This window comes from Filicampus tigris, chromosome 9 (assembly GCF_054856515.1).
Source record: "Filicampus tigris isolate MCC_2025a chromosome 9, RoL_Ftig_1.0, whole genome shotgun sequence".
Classification (NCBI taxonomy): Eukaryota; Metazoa; Chordata; class Actinopteri; order Syngnathiformes; family Syngnathidae; genus Filicampus; species Filicampus tigris.
Genome location: NC_141225.1, coordinates 21,110,004 through 21,133,853, shown reverse-complemented (window position 1 = coordinate 21,133,853; position 23,850 = coordinate 21,110,004). Strand labels below are relative to the sequence as shown.

Below are 23,850 nucleotides of genomic sequence, written 5' to 3'. Positions count from 1 at the left end.
AGTAATTGCAAGGCAAAGTAATTATTTCTTATCTGTATGTGTAGTGGAAGGCAGGTTGCAAAGTCTGGCTTCAAGCTTGCCGAGATTGATGTTATGTCAAGCCCTCAAAAGGTAATTCTCCAGAGACATTTTGGCCAACCTGTGGAACACACCAAAATGTCATTACATGACTGTTGATAAGACGAATGTGGGTTTATATTGAGCCAAGACTGACTTCTTTGCCAATGCTGTTGTTTGTTCAGCATAAAATGTGGGCAGGCTATAGACAACTGAATTAGCAGTGACACGCTACAGTATGTATCTTTTGGGGAAGTGAGAAAGAGGAATGTCTGGACTGGACTGTTCTCCATTTCTGTCTCAAAAAATACTTACAGAATACATCTTATTACAGCTCAATCCATGATTATATACTGATTTCTGAATTGCAAAGTCAATGTGTTTCATGCAGATGCCGCAGGTTTGATTGCCAGCCAGTGTTCTAACATCCAACCATAGCCGGTCATAAGCCCGGATAAGAAATAGCTGAATAGTTGTGTCAGGAAGGGCATCCAGTGTAAAAACTGTGCCAAACAAATCATGTGACTGATTTGCTGTCACACGCAGCACTGATAGGACTAGACAAAATAGGACACAAAAAAAATAACAATTGTATTGCTTCACTATTCTGTATGACTCTATCCATGTTGTAAGATTTTAATAGAGATGCACGTTTGCACGTCGATGCATGTGATTCTGGCCAACATGCTTCGTTGCAGCATGGAAGATATGCTGTCCCTGATTAAATTGCTTAAGGTAGCATTTCAACTAGATAACCAATGACTGTTAACGCCCTCTAAATAATTGTAAAAAGTGTTACATCTCATACTCTCAGATCTTGACACTTTGTTCATATATATATATATATATATATATATATATATATATATATATATATATATATATATATATATATATATATATATATATATATATATATATATATATATTAGCAAGACAATTCAATTCACTTGTATGTGTAACAGATAAAAAGGAGCTAGAAGGAAACTATAATGCTAATTTGGTTGCAGGCATTTAATACAAATGTGCCTCTAGGCCAATAGACTTGACATTAGCTAATTGGCTATCAAGAGATGCTCTGAGAACTACATAGTTACAGTGCTCCCACAGCAATAAGATGTGTTTGTGGAAAGCGTGGACATTAAAAAAATGTAATGAATGCAATTAAAACTAATTCAAATCAATGACTGTACAGATACTCAAACACTTCAATATGATGCCTTAACACTATTGTTAGCCCACACACTGTCTAAAATAGACCGCCCTGGGTTGCCTTTATGTAGCTCCTGAATGGAAATGACAAAGAGGCATGAAAAGTCGACCAACACTGTCTTTTGACAGCCTGTCTGTGCAAGAAAAAAAGAAAGAATTCACACAAAGGCATGACCGCACCCACCGGCCTCCACACATAAATGCACACAGACACACACTCAGGAAATTGTCTAAAATATTGGTCTGCCCTTCATCTGGTGCCGTGTGCTCATGTGAGACGGATCCCAGCGACAATTTCCACTGCCGGATTAGCTGTGTAGTGTGACAGGCCTCTTATCCCTCATGGTCCTGAAGGGGTGACCCAGAATGTGTGTGGAAGCAAGTGGCTTGAAGGACACTCCTTAAAAGGCTATTAGATCCTTACTGCTTATTATAAGGGTGAGTTCAAGTGAATGGTCAGATCCGCTTCTCTTTGTTATTAGACCATAAGAGGGAAAAAGCTTGTTTTCTGGATATAATCAAACCTTCTTGTTGGCGTAACAGGATTAAGGAGCGCAAGTTGCCAGTTTTTTTGAGTGTTTCCTCAAAAATCTTCTATGACAGGCGAGGTACTGTTGATGGAAATGATCAGCCTTCAAGGTGGTTTTATTTTCATGTGTGCACTTGTTTACATTGTCAAAGATGTTTAGTATGACGTAAAAATAAACATAGAATAAGCACATTATGACAGCTGCATTATTTTCACTTATGTGAATCAGCTACAGTACACTGTATATTGTTATACAGTAAGTCAACCCCCTAAAAAATATTTGCAATAATATGTTATATCTGCCTTCACTAGTCTAAAAATGGCATGATGATTAATATTGCATTTGTGGAATCTCAGGGGGTGGCCATTTTGTCTCTTTTGTTGACTAAAAATGACGTCACAGTTGCTCAGGGCTCAGGTAACGACCAATCACGGCTCCCTTATTTGCCCCTTTGTGCATTTTCTATTGCTTATCCTGTTCATGACTTTGATAGAATTGTGCGGTACAACTTGAACTTATTGCCAGTCAAATGCTCGACAATTAATGCAACTAGTTTTAGAACGTAAGAGGAAACGAGAGCAACAAATTCCACACAGAGAAATTTAAACTGAGATTCTACCCCGGGACCTTTGACTGTAAAGAAAGCTCATGTCCCAGCGTGCTGTCCTATATTGTGTAGTTAAAAGCAAACTTATGTGAGTCTCTCCGTGTAACTGTGTTTTTCATGATTATTTTCTTATGCCGCATGTATGACTGTATGCATGCTGATCCTTTTTAAACTATATTGTGTATGGCAAGCATAGCCACAGCAGTTACCATGCCTCCCTGCTTTGACGACGCAGCATTGCAGTTATCTTAATGAATTCATCTCGAAGCGCATGTTTGCCTCTGTATTCTCTGTTAGCTGTGTACACACTCCCAATTGTTGTATAGAAGAGGCCATTTCCACTGTGAAAGTGACTTCACCGCTCTGGAAAAACATACCTGTCAACTTGTACGTTTTCCCCGTATTTTATACGTTTGGTGATCATTTCAAATTGTGTACGCCATATAAACATTTTTGTATGGGAAAAAAAAATTAAAAACTCATTTTTAGACCGATCTCGTCTTGCCCATTTCGGCTCTAATCCGGAGCGTCCGTTAGCGATTCCGACTGCAAACTTCGGCCGACTCTCACGAGCAAAGTCCCCCCACGACCCCCACCGGGGGTTGACAGGTATGAGAAAAATAGCATATTGATCTGGTCACATAAAAAAAAAAAAAAAAAGATTTCTAAGGCAAGGCAAGTTTATTTGTATGGCACCATTCATACACACAAGGCGCGTGTGTATTACTTTACAGAGGTAACAAGCAAACAGACAGAGGAGATACTACTACAAATGCTACATTAAATGCCTGTACACATTTATTTTCATCCACCCAAAATCCACAATAAATTGGATATTTTTGGTGTGCTATAAAGAAAATAGTGCCATTTCCAATATATTCAGTACCATTCATAAGTAAGAGGCAAAACAATGAAATGCTCTTCCACTAAATGACTGTAGGTGCACAATTAACATCTGTATATACTTTTCGTGAAAGTGTGGAAAAGTCTCACTTGTGTGACTGGAGTAAGGACTCTGCCTTCCTATTTTTAGCATCAAGGTTGCCAACATATGTTCCAAGCCCGTGTTAAGTGTAACCTCAGACAGAATACCAAACATGTTCTACAAGTGATCCATTGTAGAATGAGTGCAAGGTGATTGATGTGGCTTTTTAAAAGAGCTCGTGGTATGATCCGATTGTTTGTAAAGCTGCGCTGAATAAATCTGCAGGCAACACAGATCTGGAAATAATTGAGAAATAGATGAAAGGCCAACAGTACTGGAATTCTGCCTGCTTTTCATTTACAGTCACAGATCATTAAAAGGACCATGCAGATCTTAATGGCGTGATCGCTTTGACTTGTTCAGTTCAAATAGTTTCAGTCAGTTCCAAACTGTGAACTCACACAGGTTTATGTATTAAAACATAGCAGCATGGGACAACATTTTATCTGTACATCAGATTGAAAAATAAAAGGATGTTGAATGGCAAATTGAAACCAGACAATTATGGCTTCCATAAAAATAAAATACTGATTTAATACAGTTGTTCTTCACAGATTTCATACACACACGTTTTATGTTTTCATAACCCCAATTTCATAGTATCAGCACCATACAATCAAAGTTTTATTTACAGTATGCTTCATCTTTACGTACAGACGCACAGACAAAATGTGTGCTTGACCTCCACTGAACCCCAGAGACTGAGTCACCAAACCTCTGGCGTCCAATCGAACCCGGGCTAAGAACTACTAAGTAGCAGAGGTGGGCATTTTACAGTTTGTTGGTGTGCCATTCGTCATCTATCAGTGGCCAGGGTACCCGTCTGTAATTTTTCATGATGAACTGAATTGTAATCGTCAGCCCGTCCGTTGATCCGTCAATTAAGTCCGTCTGTCAGAAGTCCATTGGTCCGTCAGTCGGGCCCCCCAAAAATGCCAGAAAAACGATCGTCCGCCACTGACGACGGTCAGTCCATCACTGGCGGACGCATTTGGTGACGATTACACTGACGGATGAAACCACACTTCCGTCATTCGTCAATCCATCATTTTCAAAAGGTGTCTCGTCATTTGTCAGTTGTCTGCAAAACGGGCGTGCATCAGGGACGGACTGACAAACCGGCACCATCAGTCTGACGGAATGCCCATCCCTGCTAAGTAGACCTGTTTTTCACAGGGGTTACACTCCAACAATCCCCAAATTACCCTCACAACTCTTTTCATACACATTCTAGAGACAAAAACATGGATAAATAGCAGTAGATTAACTCAAGCCAGCTAAAATACAAGTGAAAATATGACAGTTTAGCGAAGGCGGTGATGTAGAATCAATTGTGTTGTACAACACAGAGAAAGTCTGGACCGCGATAAAGCTAGTGTCTCCTGAATTCAATATGGAAGTTGCGGAACATACTCAAAATACATGTTATCAGCCAAAGGCAAAGGCAGCCCTTTTGCCTGTACGTGTTGAGCTCAAGACGTATTGACAGTTTTTGGCAGATTGAGTAACTGACAATTTCTTGGTGGAATGGTCCAAACTAAGATAATTAAAAGCCTCCCAATTTGTGTAGCTAGCACATTTGCCAGATGATGTAAAAGGGAGAAAGTGTTCCCTACCTCAGCAGTCCTCAGGGATATTAAAATTCCTTGTCAAGATATGGTGTTTATCATTGGTGTTCACAGGAGTTAACGTGATGATTTACACATGACCACTTTTGATTGATTGGGATTATCAATCGCCGGTGTAGCATGCTCTCAAACATAGGTTCTAATCTGAATTTGTCTGTGATTGTTTTTAATTTGGGCTATTTGGGCTTTCTTGCCTGAGGTGGGACAGCAGGTCAAGAGAGCATTATTTTTAATTCTACCAGAATGATACGCTTGCAGACCGCCATCATGTTGCAGTCTGATAACATTTCATGATTGCTGCTCGAGGGAGATAAGAGGCATGTCATAAATTAAAGATGTTGTAAGTGTTTTCTCTGGCAGCAGAGCAGATTATTTTTTGAAAGATTACATGAAGCCATGGCGTGGGCAACTGGGACTGCGAGGGTGGTGAAAGCAGACATACTGTAGCTTTTTTAATGAAAATAAAAACTTTATTGAGTCAGACCTGTGCCGGTAGGTATGTACTACAAGTAGGGTGGGTAGATAATATATTTATTCTGTAAGAAATTCTGCTAGGAGATTGAATGCTTCTGAGGTATTTTAGCAGCTGATTCAAAGTTGATAGCAAGAATAGGACAAACAGCGGAAAGGGAGACTTTCCCCCGGGGTGGTATCCAGGACATGTTTGCCAGCATGGCATGAACGTGAAGCATTTCGAAACTGCCTGCCTTTGCTAGTCACCCATCTCACTCAGATTCCAGGACCGCCCAGCCTCAGAGCACGAAGCATTTGTGTAGCGTTCACAAGGCTTCCCTGTGTTTGTGTGGCTGTAATGGCAGCTCCATCCTGTTGTGGCTTAATGAGTGCTCGTGGACTCTGAGGATCTGGCACTGGTATTGCCGAGAGGTCTGAGTGCTCTCAATTACTGCCTTTGGCTGACTGCACTCATTCGGGTCCCCCCTCTAAAAACAACAACAAAAAACAAGTCCTTCAACCGATCTTGTGTCACCCATTTCTTCATCTTGTTAAAATACAAGATCAAAACCTGAAGATATGTATAGTTTAATTTTGTCCACTGACAAAATAACACAAGCATCAATTAGGCACTGATAAATCATCTTGGTGTTGCATATTCCAAACCATCAGCCTCATAAAATGGCCCAAACTAATGACTTTATTTGAGGCTGCTAGTTCTGGTGAGGCAACCAAGCTTTTTGTTGCATTGCCATTGCAGTAACAACCAGCATCAGCATAATACAACCACGACCATACCCCTTTTCTCATTTCTGCTTTTCTCCTTGGTAAAACCCAAGTCTAAGACCAGTCCCTCCATCATACATCATCCAGACTGAGTGCACTTGGTGCTTTCCCTCCCTCCCCCCTTTGTGCTTGTGGGAGCGAGCTTGTGCTTTTGGTGGAAGGTTCTTATCAACAGTCTCAGCACTTCACCCAGCTTTCAGTTGACATGTCACCCAGCCTCAGTCCGTCTGTGTAGCCATAGAGTCAAGCTCCCTGTTCATCAGAGTAGAACAATCAGGTTCTGTGTAAAGCCAAAAGTCTAAAACGGTCGATTAGTTCATTTGTTTCTCAGCTCAATGTCCTCGCTGTGCAACAAACTGTGTGAGTTTCAAAAGAGTCGTTCAGTATGAATAGTTAGACTATGGTCAATGGAAAATGATTGCATTTGATGACAATCGTTCCTCAACCCAAATTATTCCTTTTTTTGGCTCTCGATGAAAAGTGTTGCGTTTGAAATCAAATGACCGAAAGTGAAACAACTGATAGAACTTCTCTGGATGTGCCCAAACCATCCAAATCTCCTCTCTTTGACTTTGACCCCAAAACATCCAACGTTGGCTGTGCCGAAGCTCGTTTCTAATCCTAACCATGACTCCCAATGAAAACCTCAACATCTTAATTTAACCATATTAATATTTAAAATGTCACACTCCAGAGAACCAACTATTTGTAAACAAATCATAAAAAGTACATTTTCCAAAATATGCATATGCATTCACTTGAAGTCTAATTGTTCTAATGCATTTGCTAAACCTGTGATTTGGTGGTTTTATTCAAATCTTGCTGTCTATCAGGTCCAGAAATGTCATCTTTTGAGCTCACATCCACATGTTTCAGTTCTACAGCAAAAGAAATAGAATTGTGTCAATCACTGTCATCCGTCATTTTAAGTACACAAGTGGGGTCTTTGCATGCATGGAAATTTATATCGGTTGTTGCTATCACTATTTGTAATGTACAAAAAGTACTGTTTAGACATGTGTTGTTCACATCACAGTAATACTGATAACTGATCAGTTTGGCCACTCTTATAAGTGATGACATGTTCATGTCCGTCTCTAGTTGTGTGCTACAAGGAGGGATTGGGGAGTGGAAGTTGCATTCCACCACTCCTTTGTACCCTCCATGTGAATAGCCTTTTACATGGGGCTTTGTGGGATTGATTGTCAAAGGCTTAATGAGCGTCTTAACCAAGCCAGAGGCTTTAGGAAACATATGTGACCACAGTCCTCAGTACTCGTGTTCCTCCATATCAAGCCTGTCTGACAACACTCAAAGCCAGCTCAGCTCTCATTTTTCTACTAGTTTACTAACAAATACTTGTTGCTTATACTGGATGTTATTGCATTTGAAGGGAATTTTCAATACATTTTCCTTATGGGGACCAGAGCAAAGGATGATGTCAATTTTTGTAAGTACTGCATATACATAATACAGTCTACGTACCGTGTATACATACTGTATGTATGTTCAGATATTTCCTTCTTAGCTGACACATGCAGATATAGTATTATTTAATGACAGAATAATTTTTTGGGCTTATAATGTTGTTATAATGAACTTTCCCTATATGTAGCTGATTTAATGAACATCTACATGTCATACTATTAAAAATGGTCATGATTTCAAGATCAACTCAAAAGTCGTAATTTTGATGGACTGCAACTGAAAAGAATTATAAAAGTTAATACATGATGGTTACCTCTTGAACACTGCATTTATTGTAAAACGCCTATCTTCCTGTCACAAAATCTTAGAAATTACACATTTTTACATCTCATTAACTATTTCTGGTAACGTGTTTGTCATGTAAGTGAATCATTGTTTCATTTACTACTAGAGTTAACCAGAAACTGAACCAGAATATTTTAACCGATTTCACAGAATTACAATCTTCCTTAGGATGCCTTTAGTTCTTTTGACAAATATGCCTTCAAAATATACCTTGAAATATGTTGTTCAACAGAAGTATATGTGATACAGTTAGTTTTACACTTTTACCTGACAACAATTTCTACATAACATACAAATGTAGATACCGAGTAAATGATCTAAACGGTTGAGATTTTCAATAATATAAAACCTATCACATTCACTTTTGCAATGTTTATAACGCTTCGGTATTCAGTATAAATAATGACATCGATGTAAATCTCGAGTGTCTAGTCTTGTAATCATTCCATTGGATTTGTCTCAACACAACCTCAGCTTGACCCTATGACAGGAAGTTGTCCACATATCTGATAGCTGTATTATACAACATAACCACTGTCGCATTGTCCAGATGCTCTGCTCGGGACCAGGACAGGAAATTCAAGCAGTGAATTATAACACCGACCCTCTTGTTTCACTGGTAATTATGCTATTTATGTATGTTCAGCAAGTCTGCTTTTTTGTTCAGAAGTGTGGTTGACTGAAATATATTGCTCCAGTTTTTGATTTAGGGAAAGGATTTGAGAAACAAGTGCCATTAATCATGTACTGCTGTGGCATAGATACATCAAGGGAAATTGCCTGTATTAGTCAAACCAAGTGAATGAATGTAGAGAGGAGAACGCTGTGCTTGTTGCCGCAAAATATGACGCCAGTCGGTGCAGTCCAACTTGTGAATTCATCTCTCTGCTGGCTACTGGGCAACTAATGTAATTACTGTCCGAGGCAGGGTGCACTCCTGTGGGGCTTCAAAGACAGCAGAACAGATGCAGTATGATGAAAAAGCCATAAAATGAACCACAGACAGGTGCAGCACACCTCCCCTTTGCTTAAACATATTAACAGGTTCAGAGTGAGGACAGCATTGACTTTGTTTTGACATCCATACCACATGCGCCAATAATCAGATTATATATTTCAGCTCGGAAATGGTTTGCCATTTTGGAGAAGAGAGCGGATATGTTGCGCAATAATCCTGATTTCTGTATGGCTCCAATTTTTTGCTTTGACTTTGACTCGAGCAAGAATTTGAGTTAGGAGTGCAGTATGGTGGCAGTGCGCTCAACAGTTTGTCAGATAGTGAACAATTCTTCAATAAAGAGGTGTCAGGCTGCTTATTGTCAATCAAAGTTCAAGTTTACTGTCAAACTAAAAATAAAACAAAGACATTTACTCCTTGTGTGTTTAAAACAAAAACATATCTTAGCCTTTCAGTCAGCTATCTTAATGCTAATCCGAATAAACCTCTATGCTGTGGTGCTATAATCCTTCAAACAACCATGCAGCAACTGTAGACAGTTAATACAACAGCTCCCACGGTCATATATTTTTTATCCCCTGTGAATAATGACTAATATTAATGCTGTAATGTTGTTCTGAGAGGGGTCGAGACGTCTCAATGAACAGTATTTCCGTCTTATACTGCCCCCAGGAGGCCAAGGTGGGCACAGCAAAAACTGGATTTTTGCTATTCGCGCGCCGGCCTGGTCCCTACCCCCGAGTGCACATAGCCGAGGTGCACTGTAATTCTTTTTAATTCTATTTAATTATGTCAGTACTATAATAAAGTACAATACTATGAAGTGCTATTTTTCTTCATCAGAATACACATTACACACATTCGTTGTTTTTTGGGGGGAAGACTGGAGTGGATCAATGGCATTCCCATTCATTTAAATGGGGAAAGAAGATTTGAGATACGAATACTTTGAGTTATGAGCATGATCAGGGAATGAATTAAAGTCATATTTGAAGGCACCGCTGTAGTGATCAGGGTATGAATTAAAGTCATATTTGAAGGCACTGTAGTGTAGTTTAATGATCAAAGTAAGAGCATATTATTCTTTTGCACTTCTTTCTTTTTTACTGTATTGTGACAGCTCAATGGACTCTCACTGGGGTTCTTCTTGGATCAGGGAGGTCACACTTCATTAATTGATCTAGAACACGCAGGTCACAGACCGCAGTGCCTCGGTTCAGCAGATCTATATCCAACTCCAACTGAGCCTCATTTCTTCACTCTCAGCTTCATCACGTCCTCTCTCATCCTCCTCTGACAGTCCACTAAGTTCCCTCAGCCTGCTAATGCTACACACTCCTGAAATATTAATAGTTGCATAATTGAACTGTCACGCTACTGAAGTGCAGCAAAATTGGACAATTACAGAAGCAAATGATCCAATATTGTTCCCACTTCCCAATCTCATTTAGGGTCTTGTTTCAGATTTTGTCCTACCAATAATGTTTTTAATAATAGATGACTTGCATGGCCAAGCTTGTAGTAGCAAATTGAGGGTGCTTATTATTGCCAGAGGAAAGACTGTGGTTTGGGAAAAAAAAATACTGAAAATAAATGCAGTGGTTTGCAAACACTGTTACACATGCACACCTGAAAATGGGAAAAGTGATGCTCTTTGTTCAGCAGTTCCTTTTTAACAATCAATGACCAATGATTTATTTTGTTTGCGGAAGCATTATAATGAATGTCAGAAGACTGTGGAGCTCCATCTCTGGTTTTAAGCAAAGGCAATATTTTAATCCAGTCTGACAAGAAGACGAGCTGCCTAATCCTATTACAGGCTTTGACGGTAAACTACACTAGGTCCACACGTGCCTGTCTGTTGTCTTTGTGTGAGAAAGCAGCAGATGGTGCCAGCTAGAGAGGCTACTGTAATGAACTTTGCATGGTTTGTCTTGGACCCCGCACCGCCCCCGACAACATATCCACAAGTGTGTGGAATTCCCTAGTAAGCAACTTTACTGTGTTATTTTCCCTTCACGCGAGTAATGATACTCAATTGTGAATTTGTAATGTGCAATGCGTTTGAGGGTCAAAGCCAAGGTGTAAGGCCAGGCCAGATGGTTGGAATATAATGATGGAGCTTGCCAAAAATATAGAACAGGTTTGCCAACTTTTTTTCACCAGCCAATAAGTCAGTGAGTGTCATAGAGATACAGAATTTGCAGCAAAAATGTAAAATAATATTGTTAGATGCAATGCTAAAAACCATACTGTACATACAAAATTATAATCAGTTATTTAAAAAAGCAAAATACGTCAAGGCACCAACATGTGTCAGTAACCTGAACAAAAAGTTATTTGTCTCCATTTCAATTGTCTTTCTGTATCCTGACTCTGACTCTCTTTTCAAGAACAAGTATCACACCAAGACTTTCCAAGTAGTGAAAGTGATTTCATTTGCCACTGACTGTTTCCCTCCTCTTGCCCCCTCCACTGCAGAGCGTCTGTCCCCTCTGAGTCTTGGCTAACCAAAGTAAGGGTTCCGATTGGCCTTCCCACTGCGAACAGTTTTTAACCTCCCGCCAGATTCATCAATCTCCGGCTGGTCTGCAACGCTGTTGAATGGGGCGGGGATTAAGAAGACCCCAGGGTCTTTAAATCAGGCGAGCTTTTTGGGGCCCCTCAAGTGCATCATATATGTCGAATAGCCAGAATAGCCATGACTTCAATGTAGACATTATCATTCACCACAGTCAAGTCCTTAGTGAACCTCCCACTACCAGATGGCAGTGTTACTTCTCAATAATTGTTTAATAGTGGGGGGACAAATTAAATCAGAAGGCAAATAATCAAGCACAGTTTGAACAAAGCGGAATACATGTGAAGTGGTGAGAATTTGGAGAGGCCTAGCCTGGCAAATGTGGACATTGAGAAAAACAATGGCTACGGGGAATCGGAACTCCTCCTCTTTAAACCGCGCCGATCCCATACACAGAGCATGAAATGATTGGAGAAGCCTTTTGATTTCGTTCAGTGTTAACAACATAAATCAAAATGTGTGGGAAACAAATGAATGCCTCAGGCGTTTATTTCAGGCTGACTTATAACACCGAAACACCAGTCTTAAGTTCCAGATAAGGTCAATAGCACTGAATTGTGATTGAGTGTGTGCGGTGTATGTAAGGCTAACCTAGAGCCCTGAACCCCATTGCTGATATATGTGGGTGGAGCTGAGGTCACAAGCTGGTTTATATACTAGTATTGACCCATGAGGCCCCTAGTTAATACCATTAACTTGAGGAATGGTTGTTAAGATCAGAGTGCATGTTCATTTGAAAACCAGTCTGGACAGAATTAATTGAATTTGCTCTTTGGTCTCTGGTCAATAATTCATTACATTCCTTCCATAGCAGATTGTGTATTCTCAGATTTGAAAAAGGCCGGTTTCAAATACTTTAACCATTTGAGCATTAAGCTACTACACAAAGTGAAAAGTCCTTGGAAGATAAATAAATAAATGTGGATTTTGGGGTATTTATATTTAGGGTATTTTTATACAAGAATTGTCTACTAAAAGCATTGAAAATGTCACATATTTTTTTAAGTTTCATGTACACATCAATGCTATCACCATTCACAAGGATGTGCAAATAAAGACTGAAACATATGGTCATGGTGCATACAGTGCCAGTCACACACCTGGCCATCTTCACTGAAAATGCATAATCAAACCTAAGATCATGAGTAGCACACACACAAGTTTATGCCTTGCAAGTTATCCATCGATTATGGCTGGGACAAACATACCCACCTTTTTTCCAGGGACTTTCCAAATGGTTTCTATTGCCTCTTTTATCGATTTTGCAAATATCCCTTTACCATATCAGTGGTACCTGGTAAACTAATCAATCAAGCATGATATAGTGAGCTAAGGAAGTCAAGTGAACATACACCCCAGAGGCTTGACATTAAAGCAGTCAAACTTCACTCTCTCCACTCTCTGGCCGCTCATGTCCTTATTAGGGTTCACAATCTGGGCTGTGAGCTGGAAAGGTGAGAGCAGGCAATACTTTGACTGCTAAATGTCAGACAACAATTTAACTATGCTTCACAGCCCGGGCAGCAAAACTAGCTGGAATAATGTCTGCGTTACTGCATGCTCATTTGAAAAGCTCATATTAGACACACAAACAGCTCTCTGATTAAATCACTTGAACAGTGAATTTAAGATGAACTTTCTGCTCACCTGTGATCCAAATGAGCGTATAAGCAATATAGAAAATGGATGGACAGAACTTGATTTTAAATGTGTAATTCATCCATCCATCCATGAACATTTGTCAGGCATCATTAAATCAACAGACTTATTATTTTATTTCCATTGTCCTAATCAAAATACACTTTATGCAGGTATAGACATCAAACTTAAAAAGTAAAATGAGAGGCAAGTGATGGAGGTTGCACTCTTTGTGTGGGTGGTTGCCTTGAGTGGGCAGGTAGCAGAATTTAATATGAATATTTCATCAAAATTTACATGCTGAGCAGAGTCCCTGTTGCAAATGAACATGTTGAGTGTGCCTGGTTATGCATGGCTGACTAGAGAGAGCATCCGGGCACTCAGTCACGAGGGATTTGTTGTGTCTGGGGTTTGCCTTTTGCTTTGCCAGTACGTGGGTGGATTCATGGGGGCTTCTACGTCTGCTCTGCATTCACAGGTACTACCTCTTTATCGCACCAGAGACAAAAATTGAGGGAGCACCGGAGAGCACTCGTTTCTTGACGCCCAAGATCAACAATGGAAATCATGACATTACAGAGAAGTTGGAGAATCATTGGCGTTCTTGCCTCAGTTAACTTTATCTGTGCCTTTCATGTTACTACAGCCGTCGAGATCCCGCTGGAAGGTTAGTGATACCGTTTACTTGAAAACAGAACTTGGGATTTCAGGGAAAGCACATGTATTAGATCAAATGTGTAAATTATTGTTTGTGAAATGCATGAAGATTGTACAATTGCTCAATTTGAAAGTGCAAAGTCTCTTTTAAATCTTGAAAACCAGCCTTGGATTCTGAGAATGTCACATTTCAACCAATATGCTTTCAACTGTTTAGGCATGATTTTTTTTTTTTTTTTAATTCTCTTGGTAATATAAAGGAACTGCTTTTTCAGACTTAAATACAGCAGTGTACTTAAGACTCTCGGTAGCCAGATGATGGCTGACAGCGTCAAAACAAGCATCAAGCAGCAGTTTGGCAGATGGTCACACGCTCTTCAAAACAATGCTTGTTTCAAGCTGTTTATTGCCATTTCCTGTTGAAGTGTACACATTGCATGAAAAAAACACATAATTTTGCCCATGGAAAGTTTGCGAACTGAATGCTAACACAAATTGCAAAAACATATAAGGCCTAACGAAACTGGCAACGGTGTTATGATAGTTATAGACCTTTTCACAATGGATATTTAAACATGCACAGTACCGCAATACATGCACGTCGATACAGTCACAATATTCACAGGCATGTATTTTTTCTGATCCCTGAAAAGTAATGATATTTACTGCAGACTTAGTGTACTTCGTTTTCCACCATCAATTCTATGCATATAACACATATGTATGTGCTATAAAGTTCCCTGGTGCCCAAGATGCACTCACCTGAAGAAGCTATACAATGTTCATTGAATTAAAGCGTGAAACATTCTATTACTTTGTAAATTATAAATGTTTACGGTATGTTTCTATACAGTAAAATACTTTGGGGCTTTTTTTCTTATTAACAAAAGTAGTACATATTTTATTTATTGTAGGTGTTTTGGGGGGGGGGGGTGAAACTGATATACAGTACTGTATGGAGTTTCCATTCATTTGAATTGGGGAAGATGTTTTGAGATATATGAGTAATTTGTATCATTTGGGAACTCATAAGTCAAGGTGCCACCATACTGTTAAAAGTGGCGGGGAATATTAAGAAGAATCAGACCATTTTTGCTTTCCACTTACATGCAAGCCTTGTGGGCCAGCCACTCACCGGACCCAGGGAGGGATCTTCACTGAAAAATATCGCTGTGTGTGGCACTTGGCACCCAATACTTCATGTGCAGTATTGCTTCCCACAGGGCTTGAATGGAACATCTTGTCAGAATGCCTTTTTTTAAATTCCAGGCAGACATTTTTAGGATTGTTTGCAGTGGTTGACTTTAGGTGGGGTACTTAAACCCTCAACTGTCACCTTTCCATCACAGAGCTCTGAGATGGAGGCAGACAACCATTCAGCACATTCGCGCCCTACAGGCAATTTAGAGTCTTCAATGAAGCTTTTTCTTTATGTGGGAGGAAGTTGGACCATGGAGACAACCCCCACACGTGCGCAAGGAAAACACACACAAACTGTACACAGTAACACCTGAGCTGAGATGAATTCAAATTTGCAACGCGAACTTGGCCGTGTGAGGAATCTGTGCTAACCACATATGCAATTCTGCAAGGAAAGGTTATTTATAATTCTAACAATTCCTTTTGGGTACAACCATAAACAGATAAACAAAAAGAAAAAAAAAAAAGCTATTCTCATTGGGAAAACAAAGCAGTTGAATAATTTAGAGTACGCTTATTTTCATCAAGCACTGTGTGAATGGAATATATTTACAGCTATTATCTCGCTTGAATCATGTTTCTTGTACCGTTTGTGTGTATTTGAGTTTCCTTGGAAACGCATATCAAAACCTCTTCCTCTAAATTATTCAAGATTGTCTCGTAGGGTTCGATAAAGTGCAGTTCAAACGTTTTTTTTTTTTGTTTTTTTTTCGAAAAATGAAAATAACTTTTTGAGATCTGTCTTAAGGGGGAATAGCATGTGACAAAAAAGAATGAATCCAAAACTACTATCTTTTTTCTTGCTTTGTTTGTCTTCTTTCCACTTGCTGCATTGGATTTTCTAGTTTTAGGTCATGTAAACAGTAAGTTTATTCAAACAAGCTGTAACTTTGGGTTAATGGAATTCAGTCCCCATTGCAGTTGTTCATCTCCTGCCATGTTATTGAACACCACATTTGTTATTTCCTATTTGTTTGGCCGAGAGCCCATTCCATGTCATGTTTTGTTTATTTTTTTTTTTAATTAAACATAGTGGTGATTCTGTGTTGTGCAGTGCTTGTCTTTGAATATATATACTGCAACTCTCATTTTATTTTTATATTGAAAAGAAAAATCAATAGGCCATGCCGATATTTTATAATTATGCATCATGGTACATTATTGATACACCAACCTCATCATTGGGACTGTCTGTACTGATAACTGTGTATCTTAATGACCAATGAAACATCTTTGTATACAAACTTAGATAACGCAGGTCCTGTTTTTATATCATGATTTGCTATTTAACTAGGAAAGACATAAGAAAACATATCTGGTAACTACTGTCATATAAAGAAATAATAATCTGGAAAGAAAAATGTCCCAAATTGAATCACTGGAGCATACCCTAAACTCCAAAAACATGCACTATTAACTGTATTGCTTGCATAATAGTTGTGGAAGTCTGCATGTTACTTTTCATGAGTTATTCAAATGTTGATGCTTTCTGGTTTGTGGCCCAGTTGAGCAGCTGCCCACCATCATTGCCCAGTCACCAAGCTCCCTTATCGCCTTCCCGTTTGATGAGAGCTATCCCATGACGTGCGAGGCCAAAGGGAATCCCCGACCAGAGTGAGTAACAAGTTTTGAAGGAAAGAGAGGAAGGAAAGCCAGAAAACAATGACACACTTGGACAAATATTGACATAGTAGTTCTCGGCACCAACACTGGGAATCATGTAATCTCAGCTGAAAGCATTGCTATTTTATTGTGTAGATTCACATGGATGAAAAATGGCCAGGAATTCGACCCCTCTGCAGACCCCCGGCTGATGAAAGAAGAGGATTCCGGGACTTTTGTGATACCCAATAATGGGAACCTTACAGAGTACCAGGGAAGGTATCTTTGTTACGCCTCAAACAAACTGGGGACCGCCACATCGATGGAGATTGAATTCATTGTCCCTCGTGAGTAATATACACCTGCCTGTGTGTGTGTGTGTGTGTGTTGTTGAGGGGATCAGTGGGGGGCTTGTGTGATGCTCTATTACAGCTCTTTCTAAGTTACTTGAGTTCATTTCTGTGTACAGTAAGTATCAGTTGGCCCACTCCCCTGTGGGTCAATTTGAGATGACAGAAAGCATTTAAGCACATCTCATACACACTGAGCATTTAGCCTTTCCACCTGATTTTAAACATTGGTATTTTTGCTCCCACACACTTGATGAACAGTACATAATCCACACCTAGGTTAAACATTACAGTTTCGAATAGCGAGACACAGCATTCTAGCATTCTTTTAGAGCCATCCTTGGTAGGTGGCGAGAGCTCAACAGTTTGCTCCTTGTTTCAACCCGAGTGAGAAACTGTTTTTATAGCTATTGCCTTACTTTTCTAGATGTCCCAAAGTTCCCAAAAGAAACGCTTGATCCAGTTGTGGTGGAGGAAGGCCAGCCTTTTACATTAAAATGTGACCCACCCAAAGGAATACCCCCTCTGCAGATCTATTGGATGACTATCAGTAAGTGGCACTTTCCACTAATGTACGTAGCCTCTGCTAATGTTATCGCCACACATTATGATGGCTCACACTATTTATGTCCTCATATGGAAAGCTGTTTGAGCATTTATTCAAAATCCTATTCATCTTACGGTCCATATACAGTACTAGTAGGTTGTTTGTCCTTATTAGTAAGACAGTTCAGCACACTATATGACTTTTTTTCCCCACTATTGCCATCCACTACCGTATGACATTACTCGGGAGGCAAAACTGTGGGCTAGTGGAAATATACACTTAATTGGTACTATTAGTGAAGAGCTAGATGTTAACTAGTAACATTTTGTAATGTCACTAGTAGCACACAGAACACATTTCTGCCTAAAAAAATGAATTTAGCTATCCTAATTGTGTGCCAAAGTTGTCCAACTGGTGTGCAGAAATGTCTTGCCTGTTACAGAAATGTCCTATGGCTTGCATGTCGTAGTGTGCACAGTATTTGCATACAAGTTTGCGTAATGCAGAGCCGTTTGAGCCTTTAGTAAATATCCCTGTTAATATATATATAATAATATATGAACTAATATGCTCTTTGTCCTCATAAATAGTGAAAAACATGTTCTACTAGAGTGGCTTCGTCGTTCTACCTGTGCACTGAATAAATGCTAAAATAGCTTTCCGTAGGCCTTATTTTCTTTACATGTGGTTGGAAACATCAAATAACTGTTCTGACTTGCGAATATTTGGGTTTTTTTGTATGCTCAGACCTCCAACATATAGAACAAGATGAGAGGGTGTCTATGGGCTTGAATGGGGATCTCTACTTTTCTCACGCGGTGGAGAAGGACAGCAGGAGGGACTACTGTTGCTTCGCTGCCTTCCCAAGAATACGAACCATCGTTCAGAAGACAGCCATGTCGGTCGTTGTCAAGACAAGTAGGTGTATTATTGTTATTATTATTAATAGTTCATATTCGCAGTCATACAGCCTTGCCTCTTCCATTTTGTCTTATTCACATGCATGCCATTGGTTTTGGTTTGTCAGCTCAGTGATATTTGTAATTTTATATCCATTTTGTGCTATTATTTTTTTCATCCCATCCTCCTGCATTTCAGAAAAAGTTCATGGCATGAGTCCTGAAACTGGTGAGTTTTCAGTGTATTGTGCACATTTTAATGTTACATTTGTGAGAAGGACATACACGGCGGCTGTATTACGGTAATCTTCAAGAAACTCCTCATCTATTATCCCTGATTCATGTCCCAATAGCCAATGCCATCCTGCAGCGGAGACCCTTGCTTATGACGCCCTCTGGCGTCAAAACAGAGAAACATCTCGTCAGTGGAGAGGACTTGAAACTGGAGTGCATTCCTGAGGGATTGTGAGTAAAACTACATATATGCAAGACTGATTAGAACTTGATGTATCATAAATTTAAGTAAACATATAAAAACAACAAAATAGCTATAGTTTGACAATAATAAAGTGAATTATTTGAGTCAAAATAATAGTTTTTTTTTTTTTTAAATAATGGTCATTATTTGCAATGTTTGCCTAATCTTTGGGTCATTTCTTTGAAGTCCAACTCCACAGGTCGAGTGGGTCAAAATTGGCCATAAGCTTCCAACTAAAGCCAAACTAGAGAGTCATGGAAAATTGTTGATTGTGCCAAGTATTGAACAAGAAGATAGTGGCAAGTATATGTGCAAGGCTAAGAACCGACTTGGGGAAGTCGTCCATTACTTCACAGTCACTGTTGAAGGTAAATAAAGTGTTTGAAATAACCTTTGGTTGGTCATTTGGTAATATTTGGTAACTTGTTGATGAATATCGCATTCATTCACTGTCCTTCACTGCCAATGTCAGAAAAAAAGTCAAAATATCTGTAAAAATTGAGGGTGACTTTCATTTGCAATAGAGCTGTTAGAACAAGATTTCTCATGGCAACGTTATGTCCAAGTTTCCTAGTAAAGCCTGTCCGAAAGTCTTTTCTTTATTGCAACATAGCTCTTGCGCTGAATGAAATATACTGCTCCTCTCTCCTCAACTGCTTAATGGCTGTGCTGTATTCCGTTTGATCGAAATCATCTCGATTGTGTGTCTTCCCAGAGCCTCCAGAGTGGCTGTTGGAGCCTGAGAGTCAGCTCAGTATGATTGGCTCAAATGTGCTCATCAAGTGTTCAGCGACTGGGACTCCAAAGCCAGTGATAACTTGGAGAGTGAATGGTCTGCCTTTGCGTGGTTAGTCCCACACGTCTGCATGTCACTTGTCTTGTGATTGACTTAATCGATGTGAATTTGCAAATCATCAGTCGTTTTCTGACGCTTTTGGTTCACGTTCCACATCTTGGTGCATGTTGGAGCTAACAGAAAATGTGGGTGCTTAAAAGCTGCCTGAAATGGTGGCGAACTCTCAACTGCTCAGAGGATGAGCGGAATCTTCTTTGAAAAACTTGGAGTTTACTCCCGAGCTGTCACCAACTCTGAAATTGATCAAATTGAAATCTCTCTACTGGGATACAACGATGGTATCTAAAATGAAGGGGGAATATTATTTTATTATTAATAGAGTTTCAGCTTCTGATGAAATCTGCCGGTTCAAAGTGATGGGAAAGTGGGAGGATGGCATCTTAATACTGTGTACCGTCACTGTCTTGTCAAAAACACGTATGTCCAGTTTTTGAATTAAAAAAAAAAATCACATTAATGCGATGTTTGTAACACGTAAATACCATTCACGTAAAAATAAGAAAAAAAATGGACATAAATGTTTTTCACAGGACGGCGACATGTTTGTGTATTGTTAAAGCAGAGGCTGTTTTTGACTGCATAATCCAACAGCAAGATAATAGAATGTAAAAATAAAACACAGAAAAACATTTGACTAGTTGTGCTATGTCTGTTATGCTGATGTCATGAAGGGGATTCAAATATGCAATGCTAACAAGTCGTTTGTTTTACTGAGCCAGAAGCCAAACTATTGACTGTGTCAATCATGATGCTGGCATCAGCATGTACTGTACTTGCAACACTGCGATCTCCAATAATGTATAGTGAACAACAACAAAAGGAAAAATGTGGGCACCAATATTCCCCCATACGTTTTCCCGCTTATTCACCCATCTAAACAAAGTACTTCTGTTTTGTTAAGTGATCTTTAATCATTCTTTGCAGAAGCCCCTTCAGCTAACAGGGAGGTGTTTGATGACACTATCATTTTGCACAATGCCAAAGCATCTGACAGTGCAGTCTATCAGTGCCAAGCATCCAACAGACATGGAACCCTCCTTGCTAATGCAAACGTCATGGTCATGAGTACGTATGTTTTATATTACTAGACTTACTTTAAGTGTTGTTTTAGCATTTAGCATTTATGTGAAGACAATATTGTAATGACTGGCAAACTTGGCAGTGAGTCATGTTGAGATTGCAGCGTGACGTGTCCTGATGTTGGCATATGTCCATAATGCTGAAAGGAAGTGTCGATGAGCCTCACTCCATCATTGCAGCTATTTGCACTCCCAGAGGAACATCCACTTCTGTTCCTTGTCATTTAAATGCTAACAAGTTCTTGTCCATGCTAACAAGCATGTTGTCCAAGCTTAAGTTGCAGGAGTGGACATCAGAAAAAAAATCTGCATGTGTACTTATTATTCTGAGTGATGTAGGGGTTTAAACAAGGTTTACAGTATCTGAATGTTAAATTACCCAAGGCGAGACAGCTCAGTAGCATCCCAGTCTAAAACTGTCAAGGTGTACTGTATGTTCAGTGATTCATTGTGTCTTCCTTTTTATTCTTTGCACACAATTGAGGCACCGGAAAGATAACAGTATTTCCCCAAGTTCCCTCAAGTCAGTACACCAGACTGCACTGCACTGCAGCTCGACGCCACGCCTTCTTTTGTTCACAGAGTCGTGTTGTGCCATCACGAGCTCACACTGCTTCTCATTCAAAACTTCTGCCTTGCAGATATCCCTCCAATGATTATTACAAAGGAGGGGGAGGATTACACTGCCGTCGAAGGGAGAGGAGTGATGATGCACTGCAATGTCTTCAGTTCTCCGCCATCCACAATCACTTGGTGGGTGTAAAGGGTGTGCTATTCTTCCTCGCAACAACAGGGAGCAGTAGATCTCAAGCACTGGATGCATTCAGCATCAGTGTCCTTCATTAAAACCTTTTTTTTTTTTACCAGATATTTTTTATGGGCTCCATACATAACTTAAAATTATACTGAAACATATGGTGTGTTGAATTTACCCTACTTTATTTTAGCAAGTGGTTGCATAAAGTAAAATCATTTGGATCCGGATACATTATTGAAGTTAATGTAGTCAACTTACAAGCAAAAATCTGGATCCAGATGATTTTATTTCGAACAAACGGTTGACGTAATAAAATTGGGTAAATTCAACATTTTTTTCAGTGCATCAGAACTGACGGAGACAAAGTGTGTGGTTAACGAGCAACAGCAATGAATGACTACATGTTATACAATACATCCATCCATCCATTATCTGTACCGCTTCTCCTCACAAGGGTCGCGGGGCGTGCTGGAGCCTATCCCAGCTGTCTTTGGGCAGTAGGCGGGGGACACCCTGAACTGGTTGCCAGCCAATCGCAGGGCACACAGAGACAAACATCCGCACTCACATTCACACCTAGGGCCAATTTTAGAGTATCCAATCAACTTACCATGCATGTTTTTGGAATGTGGGAGGAAACCGGAGTGCCCGGAGAAAACCCACGCAGGCACGGGGAGAACATGCAAACTCCACACAGGGAGGCCAGAGCCGGGATCGAACCCACGACCTCTGAACTGTGAGGCGGACGTGCTAACCAGTCGACCACCGTGCCGCCTTATACAATACAATACAACTTTATTTATTCGTGTCATTTCATAACAGCTACAGCCGTAACAAAGCACTTTAGATAAACAAAATAGAAATAATACAAGCATTTAAGGTATAGTGGGTAAAATGGTGAAATGGTAAAAAATGTAGCCTTGGCATCAGTGCGTCAAAGAATGTTGAAAAGTTGACATATTGTGTTGTATTTATTGTCTACAGGAGCAAAGACGATTCCTCTGAATCTGTGGCGGGGCCGAGGTTTACCGTCCATGACAATGGCTCATTGGAGATCTACATCACAGAAAAAGAGGACACAGGACAGTATACATGTTACGCCAAAAACACAGAAGGATCATCTGCCATTGAAGCTTCACTTTACGTGAAAGGTATAATGTGTTGTACTTGATGTGTTCGTATTGGCCCGTAGTCCTCCTTTAGGAGGGAACTAAACTAAATAGTGTCCTGCTTATAAAGATCCCACGAGAATAACAGTGGCTCCGGAAGACCAGCAAATCCTAATAGGCACCACAGCCCAGCTATCATGCCTGGCAGAATTCGACAAGTCCTTCAGCAAAGACTTTGAGCTCCTGTGGGAAAAAGACGAGATGGACATAGGCTTCAATTATACAGAGAATTCAAGGTAGGCTACTGGATTTTTGTATTGCATTACAGACTTATTCCCAACGGGAAAGTCATTTTCATGCATAGTTTTGTCAATCAATACTGTGTATCCATCTTCTCGTTAACAGATACTTTGTGGAGGATGGTATCCTTCAAATTTTCAATGTAAGCCACAGGGACCAGGGTGTGTACACATGCGTAGGAAGAACTCCGGTGGACCAGGACACGGCGTCTGCATTGCTCATGGTGTTAGGTGAGTTAACACTGAAACACTATTTCCAGTCCAGAAAACCCCGCTAACATTTTAACCTTATGACATTTGAGAACGGGTCAATATGTCAGCAAGCCGAAGGCTTTAATAGTGAAGCCATACCGTGGCTTTAATAGTGAAACGCTGTATTTGACAGTATAACAAGCATGAGCAATATTGTTGACCAGAGGTGGGCATGCCGTCAGACTGACGGAACGGTCCATCAGTCCGTCACTCACGCACGCCCGTTTTGCTGACGATTGATGAATGACGGGACACTTGACGGACTGTGATTTTCACCCGTCAGTGTAATCATCGCTAACCACTAATCGTCTCTGACGGACGCCCGTTTTGCTGACATTTTTGGGGGAGACCGACTCACAGACCGACGGACTAATTGACTGACTTTACTGACTGACAGACAGACCAAGTGATGATTACAATTCGGTTCGTTACGAAAAATGACGGACTGATGAATGATGGACCGGCAAAATTTTGTAAAATGCCCACCTCTGGTTTTGACATCACCCCAAGCCATTTCAGTGAAGCAGTCTATTACACATCTTATCACTGTTGGTATG

General features: G+C 40.0%; 1 protein-coding gene across 6 annotated transcripts in view; it reads left to right on the top strand.

The window, feature by feature from the left end:
* Positions 1-23,850, top strand: part of chl1b (cell adhesion molecule L1-like b) — a 50,891-nt gene that overhangs the window by 12,944 nt on the left and 14,097 nt on the right. For 4 of the 6 annotated variants that reach the window (XM_086041210.1, XM_086041208.1, XM_086041213.1 and 1 more), the window contains exons 2-16: positions 13,687-13,875; positions 15,911-15,928; positions 16,571-16,679; positions 16,824-17,014; positions 17,445-17,567; positions 18,312-18,482; positions 18,663-18,692; positions 18,817-18,928; positions 19,128-19,309; positions 19,657-19,788; positions 20,722-20,862; positions 21,518-21,629; positions 22,618-22,784; positions 22,873-23,038; positions 23,148-23,272. In XM_086041210.1, coding sequence (XP_085897336.1) covers positions 13,767-13,875; positions 15,911-15,928; positions 16,571-16,679; positions 16,824-17,014; positions 17,445-17,567; positions 18,312-18,482; positions 18,663-18,692; positions 18,817-18,928; positions 19,128-19,309; positions 19,657-19,788; positions 20,722-20,862; positions 21,518-21,629; positions 22,618-22,784; positions 22,873-23,038; positions 23,148-23,272 — 1,888 coding nt within the window. In that variant the 5' untranslated portion in view covers positions 13,687-13,766. Of the gene's footprint in view, positions 1-7,541; positions 7,709-13,686; positions 13,876-15,910; positions 15,929-16,570; positions 16,680-16,823; positions 17,015-17,444; positions 17,568-18,311; positions 18,483-18,662; positions 18,693-18,816; positions 18,929-19,127; positions 19,310-19,656; positions 19,789-20,721; positions 20,863-21,517; positions 21,630-22,617; positions 22,785-22,872; positions 23,039-23,147; positions 23,273-23,850 lie in introns of those variants that run through there. The other 2 variants (XM_086041209.1, XM_086041211.1) reach the window with 2 other exon arrangements.